Source organism: Anomaloglossus baeobatrachus, chromosome 3 (genome assembly GCF_048569485.1).
Source record: "Anomaloglossus baeobatrachus isolate aAnoBae1 chromosome 3, aAnoBae1.hap1, whole genome shotgun sequence".
NCBI lineage: Eukaryota > Metazoa > Chordata > Amphibia > Anura > Aromobatidae > Anomaloglossus > Anomaloglossus baeobatrachus.
The window spans coordinates 434,774,144-434,795,852 of record NC_134355.1 but is presented as its reverse complement, the minus strand read 5'-3'; the positions used below and the strand labels follow the sequence as shown (position 1 = coordinate 434,795,852).

General features: G+C 42.4%; 2 protein-coding genes across 4 annotated transcripts in view; one reads left to right on the top strand and one right to left on the bottom strand.

Annotated features, from left to right (window-relative positions):
- The window catches only part of LOC142296608 (uncharacterized), a 173,771-nt gene that overhangs the window by 113,970 nt on the left and 38,092 nt on the right, over positions 1–21,709 (top strand). For 2 of the 3 annotated variants that reach the window (XM_075340416.1, XM_075340415.1), the window contains exon 3: positions 21,489–21,668. The exons of the other annotated variant lie outside the window; for it this stretch is intronic. The gene's annotated coding sequence lies outside the window, so the exon portion shown is untranslated. The remainder of the gene's footprint in view (positions 1–21,488; positions 21,669–21,709) is intronic. 3 annotated transcript variants of the gene reach the window in all.
- The window catches only part of LOC142296607 (alkaline phosphatase-like), a 60,912-nt gene continuing 53,573 nt past the window's right edge, over positions 14,371–21,709 (bottom strand). The window contains exons 10-11 of the mRNA XM_075340412.1: positions 15,897–16,013; positions 14,371–15,775 (exon numbers count right to left, since the gene is read on the bottom strand). Coding sequence (XP_075196527.1) covers positions 15,519–15,775; positions 15,897–16,013 — 374 coding nt within the window. The 3' untranslated portion in view covers positions 14,371–15,518. The remainder of the gene's footprint in view (positions 15,776–15,896; positions 16,014–21,709) is intronic.

Genomic DNA, 21,709 nt, shown 5'->3' with positions numbered 1-21,709 from the left:
CGATCAATAAGTTATCACCAACCTACCCTGTGGATCGGTGATAACTTGTTTTCACCAAAGACCCCATTACTGCAAACGACTATAATTGTACATCCCAGTTATGGTGCACAATATAGATGTGCAGGAGCCGTCTGTGTATACAGTCAAAGCAACACAATAATGGGGATAACGCTTATGGGTGTTAATATTTAGCTGTAGGGTGGGCCCCTGGAGTCAATTCTCCTGGTGGGCCCCAGACAGCCCAGTCCGCCCCTGTGCATGAAACACAATTGTTTACCCACAATTTTGGAAAGATGCTAACAATTTTGCCACTTTCCAACTTTTGGTGTTTATGTCAAATTATGTCTAATTTGCCTTTATTCTCTGTTGTTTTGTGTTGTTCCAATACACACAAGGGAAATAAACAAGTGTATAACAAAACATGTGTAACTGAAATAATTTTCTGGTAGAAATATTTCATTTTCTCTAAGCTGATTCCTTATAACGGAGCGTATAGTCATTCACCAACCTGGTCAGGGGCTCATCCGACCCATCGAGTGCAGACTTCATGACAAAGTGCTCCTAATATTTGATTTACTGAACAATCACTGTGGATTTACAGCCTTGATTTAGTGAAGGTATTTTAAAGCTATGGGGAACTTTGGAGAAGAAAACCACTTCAATAATTTTGTCTCTGGATGCCACAATATCATCACTATATGAAATGCTCTAATTTGACTTTTTCCTGTTTTTTCTTTGTTGTATATTTGTTCCACAATGTTGAAAACAGCTTCAAATTGGTTTTATGTATACAGTATATCAGATCTTAGAGCTAGGTTTTAATTTTTCTGTAAGCCAATAATCTAATTGAAATATGTGTAAGATTGTTACAGTGAACATGCAGTCAATAACAAAAAATGATGGAATTAATTTATTTGAGTATGTTAAATATAATTTTGCCTTATTTGTAATCGCATGTATCTGTACGTGTGTACATGCACATTTATATATAAATATATACAGTACAGACCAAACGTTTGGACACACCTTCTGATACAAACAGTTTTCTTTATTTTCATGACTCTGAAAATTGTAGATTCACATTGAAGGCATCAAAACTATGAATTAACACATGTGGAATGAAATACTTAACAAAAAAGTGTGAAACAACTGAAAATATGTCTTATATTCTAGGTTCTTCAAAGTAGCCATCAGTTGTGTTGTGCAGAAGTCTGGTGGATACACAGCTGATAGTCCTACCGAATAAACTGTTAGATTTTGTATTATGGCAAGAAAAAAGCAGCTGAGTAAAGAAAAACGAGTGGCCATCATTAATTTAAGAAATGAAGGTCAGTCAGTCTGAAAAATTGGGAAAACTTTGAAAGTGTCCCCAAGTGCAGTGGCAAAAACCATCAAACGTTACAAAGAAACTGGCTCACATGAGGACCGCCCCAGGAAAGGAAGACCAAGAGTCACCTCTGCTGCAGAGGATAACTTTATCAGAGTCACCAGCCTCAGAAATCGCAGGTTAACAAAAGCTCAGATTAGAGAGTTCAGTGCCACACAGAGTTCTAGCAGCAGCCACATCTCTAGAACAACTGTTAAGAGGAGACTTTGTGCAGCAGGCCTTCATGGTAAAATAGCTGCTAGGAAACCACTGCTAAGGACAGGCAATAAGCAGAAGAGACTTATTTGGGCTAAAGAACACAAGGAATGGACATTAGACCAGTGGAAATCTGTGCTTTGGTCTGATGAGTCCAAATTTGAGATCTTTGGATCCAACCACCGTGTCATTGTGCGACGCAGAAAAGGTGAACGGATGGACTCTACATGCCTGGTTCCCACCGTGAAGCATGGAGGAGGTCTGATGGTGTGGGGGTGCTTTGCTGGTGACACTGTTGGGGATTTATTCAAGATTGCAGGCATACAGAACCAGCATGGCTACTACAGCATCTTGCAGCGGCATGCTACTCCATTCGGTTTGCGTTTAGTTGGACCATCATTTATTTTTCAACAGGACAATGACCCCAAACACACCTCCAGGCTGTGTAAGGGCTATTTGACTAAGAAGGAGAGTGATGAGGTGCTATGCCAGATGACCTGGGCTCCACAGTCACCAGACCTGAACCCAATAGAGATGGTTTTGGGGTGAATTAGACTGCAGAGTGAAGGTAAAAGGGCAAACAAGTGCTAAGCATCTCTAGGAACTCCTTCAAGACTGTTGGAAGACCATTTCTGGTGACTACCTCTTGAAGCTCATCACGAAAATGCCAAGAGTGTGCAAGGCAGTAATCAAAGCAAAAGGTGGCTACTTTGAAGAACCTAGAATATAAGACATATTTTCAGTTGTTTCAAACTTTTTTCTCAAGTATTTCATTCCAAATGTGTTACAGTATTTTTCGGACTATAAGACGCACTTTTTTCCCCCCAAATGTTGGGGGAAAGTGGGGGCTGCGTCTTATAGTCTGAATGTAGTGCTGGGGGAATGAGGGTGCTGCGGTGGCGCGGGTCATCGGGGGCACAAGCAGGCTGTAGCAGCACCTGCCGTGACCACGTGGACCCGATCATTTAATATGCACGCCCATCATCCCGCCCATCATCTCTCAGCGCTGAAGCCGGCGCTGACAGGTGGGCAGGATGATGGGCGGGAGATGCACGGATAGTAAACAGCCTGCCCGTATGATCACCCCTGGCAACTACAGCTTGGAGTGATCATGTGCGGCTGTATTCACTGCCCCCCACGCATCATCATCAGTGCAGGATGCAGTGAATCAGTATAACTCACCAGCCACGATCCCTGCAGCACCGCGATGTCCTCCTGTCTGTGCCGGCGGCTGTGTGTGGAGACTAGCGGTGCGCACCAGCCACCGCCGGCACAGACAGGAGAACATCACGATGCTGCAGGGATCGTGGCCAGCTCCACACTCCAGCACTGCTGCTGACACAGATGGATGAGGAGCGATGCTGCAGGGAGTGAGGTAAGGTGAGTATGAACGTTTATTTTTTTTTATGTGCCACAGGATGCGGGCCGAATATCAGGATGGGGGTATATAGCAGGATGGGGGTGTATAGCGGTATGATGGCATATAGCAGGATGGGGTATATTATGAGCAGAATGGGGGTACAGTCATATGAAAAAGTTTGGGCACCCCTATTAATGTTAACCTTTTTTCTTTAGAACAATTTGGGTTTTTGCAACAGCTATTTCAGTTTCATATATCTAATAACTGATGGACTGAGTAATATTTCTGGATTGAAATGAGGTTTATTGTACTAACAGAAAATGTGCAATCCGCATTTAAACAAAATTTGACCGGCGCAAAAGTATGGGCACCTCAACATAAAAGTGACATTAATATTTTGTAGATCCTCCTTTTGCAAAAATAACAGCCTCTAGTCGCTTCCTGTAGCTTTTAATGAGTTCCTGGATCCTGGATGAAGGTATATTTGACCATTCCTGTTTACAAAACAATTCCAGTTCAGTTAAGTTTGATGGTCGCCGAGCATGGACAGCACGCTCCAAATCATCCCACAGATTTTCAATGATATTCAGGTCTGGGGACTGCGATGGCCATTCCAGAACATTGTAATTGTTCCTCTGCATGAATGCCTGAGTAGATTTAGAGCGGTGCTTTGGATCATTGTCTTGCTGAAATATCCATCCCCTGCATAACTTCAACTTCGTCACTGATTCTTGCACATTATTGTCAAGAATCTGCTGATACTGAGTTGAATCCATGCGACCCTCAACTTTAACAAGATTCCCGGTGCCGGCATTGGCCACACAGCCCCAAAGCATGATGGAACCTCCACCAAATTTTACTGTAGGTAGCAAGTGCTTTTTTTGGAATGCCGTGTTTTTCTGCCACCATGCATAACACCTTTTTGTATGACCAAACATCTCAATCTTTGTTTCATCAGTCCACAGGACCTTCTTCCAAAATGTAACTGGCTTGTCCAAATGTTCTTCCATTTCCTTACTATGTTCCTCACAGTGGAAACTGACAGTTTAAATCTCTGAGACAACTTTTTGTATCCTTCCCCTGAACAACTATGTTGAATAATCTTTGTTTTCAGATCATTTGACAGTTGTTTTGAGGAGCCCATGATGCCACTCTTCATAGGAGATTCAAATAGGAGAACAACTTGCAAGTGGCCACCTTAAATACCTTTTCTCATGATTGGATACACCTACCTATGAAGTTCAAAGCTCAATGAGGTTAGAAAACCAATTTAGTGCTTTAGTAAGTCAGTAAAAAGTAGTTAGGAGTGTTTAAATCAAGAAATTGATAAGGGTGCCCATACTTTTGCACCGGTCAAATTTTGTTTAAATGTGGATTGCACATTTTATGTTAGTACAATAAACCTCATAGGGGTGCCCAAACTTTTTCATATGACTGTATATGAGCAGGATGGGGGTATATGAGCAGGATGGGAGTATATGAGCAGGATGGGGGTATATGAGCAGGATAGGGGTATATGAGCAGGATAGGGGTATATTATGAGTAGGATGGGGGTATATGAGCAGGATGGGGGTATATGAGCAGGATGGGGGTATATGAGCAGGATGGGGGTATATTGCAGGATGGGGGTATATAACAGGATGGGGTATATAGGAGGATGGGGCCATGTGCCAGGATGGGGTATATAGAGCAGGATGCGGCCATATCCCAGTATATAGTAGGATGCGGCCATATGCCAGGATGACGGTAAATAGCAGGATGGGGGCTATACCAGGATGAGGGACATATACTGTATATACAAGGCAGGAGGATCATTACCAGGCTGGGGTACCTTAGTAGAGAATTTGGGGACATTACCGCCATAACAGTGTCAGCAGCAGATCCTCGCCCCATAACAGTGTGTCATGACCAATTTTTTTGCTTAAAATTTTATTTTCCTCCTCTAAAACCAGGGCGCGTCTTATGGTCCAGTGCATCTTATAGTCTGAAAACTATGGTAATTCATAGTTTTGATGCCTGCAATGTGAATCTACAATTTTCAAAGTCATGAAAATAAAGAAAACTCTTTGAATGAGAAATTGTGTCCAAACTTTTGGTCTGTACTGTATATATATGTGTGTGTGTGTGTGTGTGTGTGTGTGTGTGTGTGTGTGTGTGTGTGTGTGTGTGCGTATGCATGTATATGAAAAATATAAATATAAATATAAAGATATAAAAGTAAAATACTTTGATCATTTCTACATCATAGGGTAGTTTTAATGTTTAATGCTATTTTTTACTTTTTTTCATTGTCCAAACCTGGGTGTGTCTTGTAGTCATGTACATTTTATAGTCTGAACAATACGGTAAATGTTTATGATACTGACTATCTCATCAATAGAATAGTTTTAGCATGTCCTGCAGATGACTATGAACTACTCTCAGTATCTCTTTATCATTTTTAACCCCTTCCCAAAAAATAACATTGTATTCACGACTTCTGAAGACGTCCTCGGGTATGGAGGGAGCTCAGGAGATCAGATCACACCATGAATTGCAGATACTGACAACAGTCATTACTGGCGCTGAGCACGGCCTATAGCTGTGAACTATTTAAATGCCAGTGCCAATCTTTGACAGCCGCATTTTACTGGAGCCCTGGGGCTCCCATTGCACCCCATCCATGATGCAATTGTTGGGAACTGATAGTTTTTCATCAGTTCCCTTATTGTCATCATAACCTAAGTCCTCCTGTAAACCTTAGCTTATGTCTGAGCTCCTTAGAAGACCAAGGTTTTAACTTTATACATTTATACCATACATACTGCAAATCAGTATAAGCAGTGAAAAAAAGGGAGTTTCAACTTCCCTAATAGGACTAAATAATCAGGTAATTAAGAAAAAAAGTTTTTACAAATGTAAAAATAAAAACATAAAATTTCAAATCACCACTCTTTAAAAAAAATATTTGGTACCTTCACATTCCTAAAAGTCAGATCAATTAAAATGTGAAATTTATTAACCCAATTGGTAAATACTGTAAAGTGAAAAAAAAAATCAAATCGTTCAAATTTTGGTTTTTCAGTCACCTCACCTTCCTAATAAAAAATATATAATAAAAAGAAATAAAACCATCATATGTACACAAAATTGGTATCAATTAAAACATCAGCTCACTATACCAAAAAAATCATTCTTCATTCAGCCTCAGCAACAGAAAAATAAAACTCTTACAGGTCTCAGGAGATGGAGACACAAAGTAAATAAACATTTTTTTTTTGCAATACCCTGATTTTTTTTCTGCATTTAAACATATTTGGTATTGTTGTAATCGGACTGATGTAGATAATCATGTTTTCAGGTCATTTTTATGATGAATGTCGTAATAACAAAACACAAAAATAACAATGCTAGAATTGCATTTTTTTCATCATTTCATCCCACATGGAATTTTACCCCATTTTTCAGTACATTATATGGTGAAATGAATGCCACTTACATTTACAACGCATCGTGCCAGAAAATCAAGACAATGTATGGCCAAGGAGACAGAACAATAAAAAAGCTATAATTCTTGGAAAACAGTGATTAAAAAATGAAAGTGTAAAAATGAGGAAAAAAAATCACAGTTCTTTAAATGTTAGGGATATACTGGGAATTGAAGGTTCATGTGAAAGAATTGTACATGGGGCTGACCGGATATTGCAATTGATTGCTGAACTCAGCTTGTATTTATGGTGGTTGTAATGCTGCATTTCTGAAATGTTGGTGGCTCTAATGCTGTATTCATGTACTGATGGTGGTTCTGGTGATGTACTCGTGGTCTGATGGGGGTTCTGGTGATGTATTCCTGTACTAATGATGGTTATGATGCTGCATTTCTGTATGCTGGTTGTTCTAGTGACATGTGTTCATGTGCTGATGAGAGCTCTGGTGATGTATTCCTGTACTGTTTGTTCTTCTGGAGATGTATTCATATACTGATGGTGGTTGTGATGTTGTAATTCTGTATTGTTGGCGATTCTGGTGATGTATTTCAGAATTCTGGGTGATTCTGGTTATTTATATCTGTACTGCAGCAGTTTTCAGCAAAAATTTGAGCAGAAGCTCATTGCTGCATTTTTCTACTATTCCCACTGGGTTCTCTTAAAATCTAAACTCCTCTTATAATGAAGATAAGATATTAACACATCTTTTGAAATCAACAACAGGAAAAAAAGCCAATTGGCCTAAAGAAGATGACCTCATCATACAGTAGGTATTTTCCTTTCTCTCTTGTCAGAAAAATTGATTGCAAAGTCCAGAAAGCAATCCATGGACATGGTGAAATATTCATTCCTTATTAAGCAAATAAATAACTGCCAGTAACCTGGAACTCCTATCTTTTACTTCTTATCTATCTTCTACCAATGTGTGGATGGGAATTTCCCTGAGACTTTGAGTTTCCCTCTTGATAAGAGGCAGTATAATGTGTGATTGACAGGCTCACTGATAATTTTTTCATGCCATGATTAGAAATCTCTTAGGACCTTGTTCACCCCAAATTGGCTTGTAGCTCTGTGCAGATATTATACACAGTACTCAGATTATAGCACTATGTATTTTTAAGGAAGAAAACTCCTTTGAAAAGCTAAAGAAAACAATGTTAGAAATCCCCAACACAACAATTGAAACTGTAAATATGGGAAAATATATGTACTGTATATACATTGATTCAAAGGGGATGTCTCTATGGGGTGTTTTCTTCAGGAGCACATCGCTACCTGGCTTCCTGCTACACCGGGAGTGGTTCTCTCCTGATGATTAACAGTTCAGACCAAGAGTATGGTGGCGCTGCTGGTCCAATATGGAGGTGTGCCACCTCCGTGGAAGCAGCCGAGTTGCTTGAATCCGGATTCTCAGTGGTTCGAGGGTCTCCGGACCCGGGGGTCATGCGGCCACTCAAATGAAGGGGGTATTTACAAGGGATTAAAGAGTTTGTGACACCACTTGTGCTGTAATTTGGGAGTACCGCCGCTGCCGCTGAGAGTACCCGGGGTGATGAAGTGGGGCAGCAAGGTGTTGTAACCCTCCACAGGTAGGGGGAATGCCCCAGGACTTGGTAGTAGGGGTGCCATGGGGTGCAGGGATCACTCATTCAGTCCATTAAGCAGACAACGACAACCAGTGAAACAAGTCTCTGGACACCGCTGCCGCTGAGGGGAGGTAGTTCGGGTCCCGTCCCCAATGGTGCTGCCTGGTGATCCGTGACCTGCCTCCTGGCACTAAGTTTAGGTCTCTGGTGGTCCCGGTAGTGTGAAACTTGCCGGGTCCCGCTCCCCACTATGGCTAAGTGTGGGACCTTGCTCTCAGGGCTCACGCTTGGGATTTTCTGGACCATTTTGGATGGAAAGTCCTATCCCCCTCGTTGCGCTAGTGCCCCGATTTTGGAGCGGTTGGGAACGAATCTTGAAGGCTTCGTTCTCCACGGGTAAATTATGGGGTTGCCTGAAGCTTCTCCCTGACCTAGGGTCCATGTACCCCGTCGTGCCTCAGTCCCGGACCGGTGATGGTGCAAGGCATCCGGCTGTCCTGCTTGACAGATCCAAGCCCCTTGCCACGATCCACTGCGACCGGGGGTCCGACTCCTCTAGGCCCAGACCGCCCTCTGCAACCTAGACAGTTTCTTACGGGAGTCCCCGCTCCCGACCTCCTCAGAGCTCCTCACAGCTCGAGGGCTACTCTCCTCTCTACTGCTCTCACTACACTGACTACACTCCTCACCTCCCCTCCCTAACCCCCAAGGTGGGAGACTCTATTCCACTCAAGCCGTCCACTGGTGTGTTTGGTGGGTGTAGTGCAGGGTGTATCTAGGATTTGATTAGCTGATGGTGGCAACACCATTTGGTTAGGGACCCATAACCAAGAGGGAGGTGGATACTGCACGGGAGGGTAGATTGTGCAATACCTTGTGACGATCTGATAGTACAGGGGCGTCACAAAAGCTTTCCAAGGCCATTATCAGAGGTAGCTTTACCTCTTACCTGGCCTAGTGTGGGCAAGTTGGCACTCACTTGAAATTTTATCTATCTATACTGATGTAACAAATGGCAACTTGAAAGACCTTCATGTTGATAGCATAGATAGCATAGTATGGTTTTCAAATAACATTATGTACACTTGGCTTGTTCAGTCAAAGGTGTAGCATGCCATATGAAACCATAACACCTCTTTAGAGAGTTCTTTGGATCTGGGCATGGAAACACCACACAAATTTCAAATACAAAACAAAGTAGGGGTTAACAGTAAAAAGTTAAATTAATGAGCAGTTTTAGTAAATTTTTTAGTATTCCATTTCTTAAGGCCGCTTTACACGCTACGATATATCTAACGATATGTCGTCGGGGTCACGTCGTTAGTGACGCACTGACGCACATCTGGCCTCGTTTGACATATCGTAGCGTGTAACACAAATCAGCGACTGTTGAAACCACAAGAGAAAAGAGAATATGCACAAAGTGGGATCACCAAAAATTACCATGCAATAACATTTTATTATATCCAAAAGACATACAAAACACATAGATGTACATTAAAAACAATTAAAAAGCAAAAAAGCTTATACAGTTATTTGGTGCCAATGGTATATACCACCAAAATGCACCCCACCCTCTCAATGAGCCACAGACAAACCCCACATAATAAGTCAGGGCAAATGTAATAGCCAAAAAGAGGTTCAGCTCAGTCAATAGCAAGCAGTAAACATGACATGCTAATTAAGACAAAAGCAACCAAAGAATGATACTGCATATAAATACCTCAAAGCATGATGATAACCTGACCCTGAAGTATATGCCTGAAAAAAATTTAGAGGCAAAACATATACCCAAAGAGATGTCGCAAGGGGTGAATGGCAAAGCAATAGCATGAGAGGAGTGGGGTGTAGACCCCACGCGTATCGCTACAAAAAGTTGTAGCTTCCTCAGGGGAAGCTACAACTTTTTGTAGCGATACGCGTGGGGTCTACACCCCACTCCTCTCATGCTATTGCTTTGCCATTCACCCCTTGCGACATCTCTTTGGGTATATGTTTTGCCTCTAAATTTTTTTCAGGCATATACTTCAGGGTCAGGTTATCATCATGCTTTGAGGTATTTATATGCAGTATCATTCTTTGGTTGCTTTTGTCTTAATTAGCATGTCATGTTTACTGCTTGCTATTGACTGAGCTGAACCTCTTTTTGGCTATTACATTTGCCCTGACTTATTATGTGGGGTTTGTCTGTGGCTCATTGAGAGGGTGGGGTGCATTTTGGTGGTATATACCATTGGCACCAAATAACTGTATAAGCTTTTTTGCTTTTTAATTGTTTTTAATGTACATCTATGTGTTTTGTATGTCCTTTGGATATAATAAAATGTTATTGCATGGTAATTTTTGGTGATCCCACTTTGTGCATATTCTCTTTTCTCTTGTGGTTTCAATTGTTTGCTTAGAATGTGCTAGTGGTTTGTGATCCCACTTATATATCTACTCCTATTTTTGGTGCCCTCCCGCCTGTCTTGTTTAACACAAATCAGCGACTGTGAATGAGCAAAAATACTCACCTTATCATTGCTCGTTGACACGTCACTCATTTTCAATGAGTTCCGGTTATTCATCGTTCCTGAGGCAGCACACGTCACTCCATGTGACGCCCCGGGAACAATGAACTGCAGCTTACCTGCGTCCTCCAGCAATGCGGAAGGAAGGAGGTGGGCGGGATGTTTACGTCCTGCTCATCTCCACCCCTCCGCTTCTATTGGCCGGCCGCTGTGTGAAGTCGTTGTGACGCCGAACGTCCCTGCCCCTTCAGGAAGAGGATGTTCGCCGCCCACAGCGAGGTCATTTGGGAGGCAAGTACATGTGACGGGGGTTACCGACTTTGTGCGACACATGCAGCAAATTGCCGGTATCGCACAAACGATGGAGGCGGGTGAGATCGCTCATGCGAACGCACGATAAATTGATACGTGTAAAATGGCCTTTAGGCTTGTATCTGCAGAGCCCCAGAGCAATTGTGCATTTATCTCTTAACTTTTGGCGTTTTGGCATGGTAAATTTACTTGCATTTATGTTTAAAATGTTTGCAGTTGTATTCTACCCTATGTCCATTTGTATGTGTTTTAAGATGAAAGCCTTGTCATATTTTTAGTGTTACAGTGTGTTGTAAGTGGCAGGTGCCATGTGGTGATACTGTATGTCCCAGAAAATAAGCCTTACCCCGAAAATAAGCCCTAGTAGGAATTTTCAGCCTTTCCGGGGTAAGGCTTAAATATAAGCCGTACCACGAAAATAAGCCCAAGTTCGGTTCAATAAAGAAATGTCCATGCAGCTAAAAATGTTAAAGAATACTGCAGGACATTTCATTATAGAAAGCAGACACCCCCAAAAAAGAGAAGACCCTACAATCATGCTCACCAAACGCCGAATGGGAGGACCTGCAGTGGAACGAATCAAGCATCTGCGGTTGAACACATACCCACACACATTAGATCACACATTCATATACATCAGATTGCGCACACTTCAGATTGCACACTCACACACATCAGATCACACGCACATACACACACATAAGATTGCACACACAATCACAAATCAGATCACACACACAATCACACATCAGATCGCACACACAATTACCACACCCAGTGATACCTATTGCTTTTGGCTGGCAGGGCAATCTGGGACGCAGTACAGTGGAGCGCAAGGACTTGTGGTAGAACGCATGGAGGACCTGTGGTAGAATGCATGGAGGACCTGCGGCAGAACACATGCATACCGCCGAAAGGCCTCACACTCTACTGCACTGTGTCCCAGGTTCCCCTACCAGCCCTAAAGCAATAGGTATCACTGGATGTTGTGTGTGTGTGCGATCTGATGTGTGTATGTGTGTTTGTGTGATCTGATATATGTATGTGTGTGATCTGATGTGTGTGTGTGTGTGTGTGTGTATGATCTGATATGTGTGTGCGATCTGACGTATAAGTGTGCAATCTGATGTGTGTGTTAGGCGGGCTTTGCACACTACGACATCGCAGGTGCAATGTCGGCGGAGTCAAATTGAAAATGACGTACTTCCGGCATCGCATGCGACATCGTAGTGTGTAAAGGTTCGATGATACGATTAACGAGCGCAAAAGCGTCATAATCGTATCATCGGTGCAGCATCGGCGTAATCCATAATTACGCTGACGCGACGGTCCGATGTTGTTCCTCGCTCCTGCGGCAGCACACATCGCTGTTTGTGAAGTTGCAGGAGTGAGGAACATCTCCTACCGGCGTCACTGCGGCTTCCGTAGGATATGCGGAAGGAAGGAGGTGGGCGGGATGTTTACATCCCGCTCATCTCCGCCCCTCCGCTCCTATTGGCTGCCTGCCGTGTGACGTCGCAGTGACGCCATACGATCCGCCCCTTTAATAAGGAGACGGGTCGCCGGCCAGAGCGACGGTCGCAGGACGGGTGAGTCCATGTGAAGCTGCAGTAGCGATAATGTTCGCTTCGGCAGTTATCACAAGGATATCGCCGCTGCGACGGGGGCGGGGACTATCGCGCTCGGCATCGCAGCATCGGCCTGCGATGTTGCAGCGTGCAAAGTACCCTTTAGTGCCAGCTGGAAGCAGGGAGGACCGCTGTGGAACATACCTGCTGGGAGTGCCCCTATAAAGCTCAGGAAGACCTGGGAGCCACTGAGATGTCCGGGGTCTGGTAAGTATGATTCTCCTGGCAAGGAGGATCTGCTTTTCTGGGGGGTAAACCTATCCCCAAACTGTGTTTCCACGAGAACAAGCCCTACCCCAAAAATAAGCCCGAGCATATTTTTTGGGGCTAAAAATAATTTATGATAGTGTCTTATTTTCGGGGAAACACAGTATCTACTGTGCTTATGATATACTGAGTATGACTAATGAAGGGGAAGTTCCTCAAAAAGATGTATGGTGTGCTTAGTCCACTGCACAGCACCTCAGCTTAGTGAATGATATGTTCCTCCATGATGGATTATAGTCAGGTCACTTTCTAGGGATGGGAATGTGCCGCCCTGGCAAAATCAGGGTGTCACAGAGGTTTGCATCCATCTTTCTGGTGCAGATCTCACTCTCCCTTGGGGAGTTTCTAACACAGTGACACACAACACCAGTGGGCAGAGCTGAGAGGTCTGAAGTGTCTGGGAGGAAACTATATAGGGAGTTTCCAGTTTGCAGTGAGCAGCCAGTCTGCAGGAAGTGAGAGTCTGGAAGGAGCTCCTGTGTGGAGTTTGGGAAGAGGGGCAGTAAGGGCCTCAGGAATAGGCCAGCTGCTTGTGGGACCCGAAGTAGACCGGGACAGGGTAGTGGTCCCCCCGGTGCCGACTGTCGGGACCCGGTCCGGACCTGTGCACGGAGCAGACACAGACCTCAGGCAGGAGAAGAGCACCTGTAGTACACCCCTGGGTGAGGGGCCCGTCCTCACAGCAGCCAAGGGCACCAGTTACCAGCAATTTGGTTTACCAAAAGACTTGTGTGATTCATTCAATTGTGAGTGGCCAACTATCCCCTGGTCCATCTGGGTGTGCAAGCCCCTGCCATCGCCATACCCTGCATAGAGACACTGGGCCCCGGGGCGGCCATCCCTACCCACGGAGGGGTTGACATCCGGCTGCCATTACATCTCCCCGGGGTATCCCACAACAGCGGCGGTGGTGTCCCACTTCACCACACACCGTGGGTGGCGTCACAGACATTCTACAATCAATCCCATACAAACACATCCCCCTTTTATTCGGAGTGTCCGCGCGACCCCCGGGTCCGGGGAACCCCTCGAGCCGTACCATAGGCCCCGAATCCGAGCAGCGCAGACTGCTGGCACGGGGGCGGCCCAGGAACACTTCAAGTGTGCTCATATGTTGAAATGTTATATGTTTGTAGGCATATGCAAGGTTTAAAAATTTAGCACATACATTTTTTTCAAACAAAGGGTGTGAGTGTTATGTATTAAAGTATGAAAAAGTTTCAAAACACTAAATGCTTTATGGTTTGCTGTAAAAGGAACTGTGCAGCTGCAGACTGGTCAAATAACCCATCACATAAGCTCCTACAATAGACATATCAGTATGAGAATTTGATTATGGAGCTTCTTAAGAAGGTGGAAGGTTAGATGAATACTATTTGCTTTGATATCATATGGACAGTTGGGTACATGTGTGTTGCTTATCTAGGTAAGGGATGAAACCAAGATACCATAAAGGAAGAACACAGCAGATGCAGTGTGATGCTCTGGGCAATTTTTTACTGGGAAATTACTTTAACACACAACATCCAAACTAACCATTGCTGCAGGCCGAGTGCACCACTTATAGTCAGTGGCCTTTGTCAGCATAATAATGGTCTATGTCACACTGCATAATTTATTCAGAAACCTTTAGGCAAATATAACACAGTACACATTAATAAATTTGACTTCCAAATTCCTGTAATTTATTTGTATTGCTCATTTTTAGAATGTGCTGGTAAACAAGTAAATTATGGAAGACTGAAAAACGTACAGGATTTAAAGGTGTTACCAAGGCAAGAAAATGGTCACACATGCTTAACTGGATATCACTACTGCAGCATGAAGTATATGGTCCAATGAGGAGACGTGGGAGGTGGCAGAAAGAATGTGATATTGGAGAGGGAATGTTACTTAGGATTTGTATACATGTGGTTACGTGACCACACAACCGCAAGGGGAATATAGTGGTATCGTGACAGTGTGTGCATCGCACACTATCACAATTTGACAGCCTTCAGTCACATAGAGTGATAGGCGACTTTTCTTCTCAAAGTGGAAAACCCATCTGACAGAGGTGACTGATGATGGCTTTCTTCTCTCTCTTCAAAGACAACAAATAAACACTCTGCCGAACATTCATATATCATACTATGCTTAGAGTTGTCGCAAATTCACAGGATCTGGTCCAGTGACCATGGTAGTAATCTGAGAACCACCTCTTATCTTACCTAATAGCATCCCCAGCTCCTCTTTTCATAAGATGACCTTGCATAAAGTCATCACTGTGTCATGATGCACATCTGACATTGATTAGCCAGTCTGCAACAAAAAAGAGCCATGGATACCATCAGGTAAATTGGCGGATCTCGGGGATTCCATTCAGTGGCCACAGATTACAAACATGGCTGTTGGACTGGACGCTGTGAACTAATCCACATCAACTGTAGTAATCTATCTAAAAGAACTATTTCATAACATGAGATCATATAAATAGAAAACCCATAAGAATGAGGAAAATTGGTTTATGTACAAAAAAAACCTTACACAAGACAGAATTGTAAAGTAAGTCTTTACAGGTTTCAACAATGACTATAGACCAAGATGAGATTTTCACTTTTATTAACACTGGAATCTTTAACACGAAGGTGCATCAGCCTTTAGAAATAAATTTTATACATTGAATTGTGGTTGTCCTCCAATTTAAAAAAAAAGGGGTGCAAAGTTATAATAAACTTAAACAAAAACTAATCTCTTTAAAGTCAGACAACCCTTTAAGAATAATTAGTATATAGCAATGTTTAGTGATGGTTCACAAAACCTGTTCTCACCACATCAGAGCAGCCCATACAGAGATCAATACCAGCATGATGGATGAGGAGATGAGTAAGCCTGAATTTATTGGAGGACAGTCTGTATAGGGTTCTAAGCAGGCTGCATAGGCCATAACGTGGGCAATGTAACTCTGCTCATGGATACCATGGAAGAGATGAGCGAGGGGTCCTTTAGCCATGATGGCCACATCCTCTCCTCCATGTGTCTCTGATGACAGTGGCACAGCAGACTGCTGTCTGTATTGTCCTTCTGTGAGCATGAATAGAAAATATGATAAGACTATGCAGACATTATCCATTGTTATTAAAAACATTGTAAAGCTAAATCACTAAAAGTTATGTTAATTTGTCTATCATCTTTATGTCCTTACCAACGTTAACGGCGGTGATATCCTCCCTTGAGCCATTAACAACTTTGTAACCAGGTCCATTACCATACAGCAGACTGGTGTAGGGCATACGATCCGAAGCTTTCAATGGTGCTTGCCCTAGAAATGTTAAATAAGGCTTGGAATAAGGCTTTGTAGATACGGTTTATAAGAAAATATACAAATTCAGTTCCTTATTAATCTCATTACAAGATAGTTGTTACAGTAAGTGAAAGCAGTAATAATTACCCGAAAATGTACAGTCGTTCTTAAAGTTACGATGGCCCCAGGTTACAATATTTTCAACTTACAATGTTTTTTTCTGGGAAATCATAACTCAAAACCACATTCAACTTACTTACAATGTGATTGGCAGTGCCAGTCTCTGACTCGCGATTGGCAAGAAAGACCAAGCAATCTGTGTGAGCATTTTATTGGTAAAATGGCTAAGAATCAGTAGATCCCAAGACTTGGAGCAATAAAGCCAATTAGCAAGTTCTGTGTTCCCGAAGTGTCTCTAAACAGTACAGTGTAGTACTATATGTGCTTTATGGCTTTTTATCTTTACCATATGTACTGTGCTGGAGTACCTGCACTGAACAAATTATACAGTATTGATTTCTGTATACTACATATACCATTCTGCTTTTGGCTTGTCCTATATGTACTATACATCTCTCAATTAGTACTGCTCTCCATATACAGTATACTATATATATATAAAGAACAGCTATTTACCTGTATTATATGTACTATATGGTGTACTTGGTCTGGTGTGATTTCATAAGTGGGATTTTTTAAGTGGGCAATCAGAAATATTCCAGATATGGAATTCATATTATATCCTCCTGAATGCTGCCACCTCTCTTGAACTGACAATCCATCCGCTTCATCCACATGTACAGTTAGGTCCAGAAATATTTGGACAGTGACACAATTTTCGCGAGTTGGGCTCTGCATGCTACCACATTGGATTTGAAATGAAACCTCTACAACAGAATTCAAGTGCAGATTGTAACGTTTAATTTGAAGGTTTGAACAAAAATATCTGATAGAAATTGTAGGAATTGTACACATTTCTTTACAAACACTCCACATTTTAGGAGGTCAAAAGTAATTGGACAAATAAACCAAACCCAAACAAAATATTTTTATTTTCAATATTTTGTTGCGAATCCTTTGGAGGCAATCACTGCCTTAAGTCTGGAACCCATGGACATCACCAAACGCTGGGTTTCCTCCTTCTTAATGCTTTGCCAGGCCTTTACAGCCGCAGCCTTCAGGTCTTGCTTGTTTGTGGGTCTTTCTGTCTTAAGTCTGGATTTGAGCAAGTGAAATGCATGCTCAATTGGGTTAAGATCTGGTGATTGACTTGGCCATTGCAGAATGTTCCACTTTTTTGCACTCATGAACTCCTGGGTAGCTTTGGCTGTATGCTTGGGGTCATTGTCCATTTGTACTATGAAGCGCCGTCCGATCAACTTTGCGGCATTTGGCTGAATCTGAGCTGAAAGTATATCCCGGTACACTTCAGAATTCATCCGGCTACTCTTGTCTGCTGTTATGTCATCAATAAACACAAGTTACCCAGTGCCAATGAAAGCCATGCATGCCCATGCTATCACGTTGCCTCCACCATGTTTTACAGAGGATGTGGTGTGCTTTGGATCATGTGCCGTTCCCTTTCTTCTCCAAACTTTTTTCTTCCCATCATTCTGGTACAGGTTGATCTTTACCTCATCTGTCCATAGAATACTTTTCCAGAACTGAGCTGGCTTCATGAGGTGTTTTTCATCAAATTTAACTCTGGCCTGTCTATTTTTGGAATTGATAAATGGTTTGCATCTAGATGTGAACCCTTTGTATTTACTTTCATGGAGTCTTCTCTTTACTGTTGACTTAGAGACAGATACACCTACTTCACTGAGAGTGTTCTGGACTTCAGTTGATGTTGTGAACGGGTTCTTCTTCACCAAAGAAAGTATGCGGCGATCATCCACCACTGTTGTCATCCGTGGACGCCCAGGCATTTTGAGTTCCCAAGCTCACCAGTCAATTCCTTTTTTCTCAGAATGTACCCGACTGTTGATTTGATTTTGCTACTCCAAGCATGTCTGCTGTCTCTCTGATGGATTTTTTCTTTTTTTTCAGCCTCAGGATGTTCTTCTTCACCTCAATTGAGAGTTCCTTAGACCGCATGTTGTCTGGTCACAGCAACAGCTTCCAAATGCAAAACCACACACCTGTAATCAACCCCAGACCTTTTAACTACTTCATTGATTACAGGTTAACGAGGGAGATGCCTTCAGAGTTAATTGCAGCCCTTAGAGTCCCTTGTCCAATTACTTTTGGTCCCTTTAAAAAGAGGAGGCTATGCATTACAGAGCTATGATTCCTAAACCCTTTCTCCGATTTGGATGTGAAAACTCTCATATTGCAGCTGGGAGTGTGCACTTTCAGCCCATATTATATATATAATTGTATTTCTGAACATGTTTTTGTAAACAGCTAAAATAACAAAACTTGTGTCACTGTCCAAATATTTCTGGACCTAACTGTATGTCCTCCTGCCACCATAATCCATATTTGCACTGAAGTCTTTTTACCTGGTTCTCTATTTCCCCCCTCATATAACAGACAACTGCCCCTCCCCCATAAACTTCCTTCTCACCATCACCGAAGGAGAGCTCGCACGTCTTCTCTCGAATGCGCACCTCACCACCTGCACAGTTGACGCCATCCCATCCCACCTCCTCCCCAACCTCACCACTGTCCTTATTCCAGCCTTAACCCATCTTTTCAACCTATTCTAAGGCCACTTTACACGCAGAGATAAATCTGCGGCAGATCTGTGGTTGCCAAAACCAGATTCTTACTACTTTTATATAAAAACGTATAATTTTATTATTATCAAATTTACGTACATAACACACAATTAAAAGGCAGGATGAAATAGAGGAAGGATGATCTTACCCTATCCTATTCCTTCCTCACTACGGGGGTCGGCGTCCTAATGTGAAGACGCCCCCGTTCTACGACGGCTATCCCTGGGTATTGCCCTCCCTATTGGTAAAAGGTGATCCCTCTCAGATAGAAACAACCCCTACAGTAGTAACACCACAGTGAGGAAGAGGTGCTCAGTCCGCAGTGGCTAATTTGTCTGTATCACCACTCAGATGAGTAGGGATACGGGGCATAGGGAAGTCGTCAGATGTTTCATAAGTCTACGTGCTCAGCTAAGGTAAACAGATGAGTCACACTTCTTCATAAGTCTATGTGCTCAGTTAAAGGTAGACAGATGAGTCACACTTCATATGAAAACAAAGAAATGCCCAATAGAAGGTAAGTAACATTTCTTATAAAACTCAATTCAAGAAATGCCCGACGCGTTTCGCCCTTGTCAATATCAGGGGCTCATCAGGGGCTTTTCAACAATTTCTTGAGAGAATTTTCCATCTTTGGACAGATCTGTGACAAATACAATAAAATAAAACCCACATTAATTACAAGTCCAAGGATCCAATTACATAGCAAATAGCTAATTGGATCCTTGGACTTGCAATTAATGTGGGTTTTGCCCTTTCCTTGGTTACCCGATATTTAGCTTCGTTACCAGCGTCCGCCGCTCTCACGCTGTCAGTGCCAGCTCCCTGCTCCCTGCACACGTAGCCAGACTACACATCGGGTAATTAACCCGATGTGTACTCTGGCTAGGAGTGCAGGGAGCCAGCGCTAAGTGGTGTGCGCTGGTAACCAAGGTAAATATCGGGTTGGTTACCCGATATTTACCTTAGTTACCAAGCGCAGCATCGCTTCCACGCGTCGCTGCTGGCTGGGGGCTGGTCACTGGTTGCTGGTGAGATCTGCCTGTGTGACAGCTCACCAGCAACCCGTGTAGCGACGCTCCGGGAATCCCTGTCAGGTCAGGTTGCTGGTGGGGTCGCTTAGTGTGACGGTACCTTTAGTGATAACTTTTGGCTTGTGACTTGGTTCGCCATCAAGCTAAAAAAAAAGCAATGTTCATCTCCAAATTGCTCCTGGACTGCTGGGACAAATTGCTCTTGAAGGATATTTAGATACCATTCTTTATTCATGGCAGTGTACTTAGGAAAACTGAGTAAGCTCACTCATTTGGACAACCCTACACATGAAAGGTCTTAGGATATTTTGCTGTTGGCATGACACAGTACTCACAGGAGCGCTCACTTTTTCTTCTCTGGACAGTCCCTAGACACAAAGATTTATGTACCAATAAGACAACCCAGACAACTGTCTAGTACCCTTAGAGAGCGGAGCCAAGCTCGCACTGTGTGGGGAGTACCAAAGCAAAACTCCCTATTACAGAGGAACTGCATTATTGACCAGGAATAAGTAAGGAAGCAACCCAAGATTCCTGGACAGGGTCAAACACAAGGACCTTCTGCCCTTGGTGGCAAAACCTACCACCATAATGGGGAATCTAGCTTTTATTGACATGTCACTAATTTAAAATACACTTAATGAAGCCGTCCACATACTGAAAGATTGCAATAGTAAATATATTATTAAATCACAATATTATTGGGCATTGTAATTCCCCAAGCCCAATCCTTCCCTTGCCGATATCCTACGTTGAGGTAGAGTGGTGTGGCTTCTATACTCATCAGATGTTCGCTCGGTCCCGACAACATCCAGTGAGTATGGGAGCCTGTAGTCACATGGACTGTAACTAATAGACGTAACATAAAAAAATATTATCAATTGTTTTGCATACAATGCAAGATGTCCATATCTCCAAATATCTTAACCCTGTGGCGTCACAGCCAGTTTTGGCCTCTAATTTGGCGTTTGAAGAGCCATAACTTTTTTATTTTGTAAACAACATAGTTTTAGGACTATTTTTATGGGGGATGAGTTTTGTCAGTAGCATCATTTGGGGGAACATATCATTTACTAATTGTTTTTTATTAACTCTTTATGGGAAGGAAACTAAACAAAATAGCAACTCTGACACTTTTTTTGCATTCTTAATTTTACGCTGTTCACTGTGTTACGAAAATAAACTGAACTATATTTTGTGTTAGCACAATTATGTAATACCAAATTTCTATAATTTTATTTTTTTATTACTTTTGTAGAAAAAAAATATTTTTGGGTCACTAAAATTTGAAAGATGAGTTTCACAACTTTCGTTCAGCAGTGCTCTATGAGGAAATTTTTTTTGTAACATGCTATCATTTTTTTATTGATGCCATTTCATGGTAGGAGCAACTTTTTGATCACTTATAAAAGATAAGTAGAACAAAAAAGCTGTAATTTTTTACTTTGTTTAATATTTGTAATCACCATTATATAATTGTCATGTTATCTTCATTCTGCGGGTCAGTGCGATCTCAACAATACCAAATGTATATTTTTTTTGTTTTGCTACTCTTGCACAAAAAAAATTTTACAATTTTTTGGGATTACCATATTCTGATATGTATAATTATCTTATTTTTCTGTAGATGGAGCTTTATGGGGGCTTTTTTCACAAAACAAGATTAACTATTGATTGGTAATGTTTTTGGCTATATAGAACTTTTTGATCACTTTTAATTCTTTTCTTTTTGGTAGTAGGCAGGGGCGGACATATCATTGATGCAACCTCTGCGGCCTCAACAGGACCCAAGAGATAAGGGGCGACCTCCACCTCAAAAGTAGCAAGGAGCTTCATTCATAGACAAAACTATTGGACGGCAAGAGGCCCACATTCTGTTCTTGCACAGGGGCCGTTCTCTGTCTCTGCCACTGGTGGTAAGCACAAACAAAAATCATTCAATCTGGAATTGTTTTTT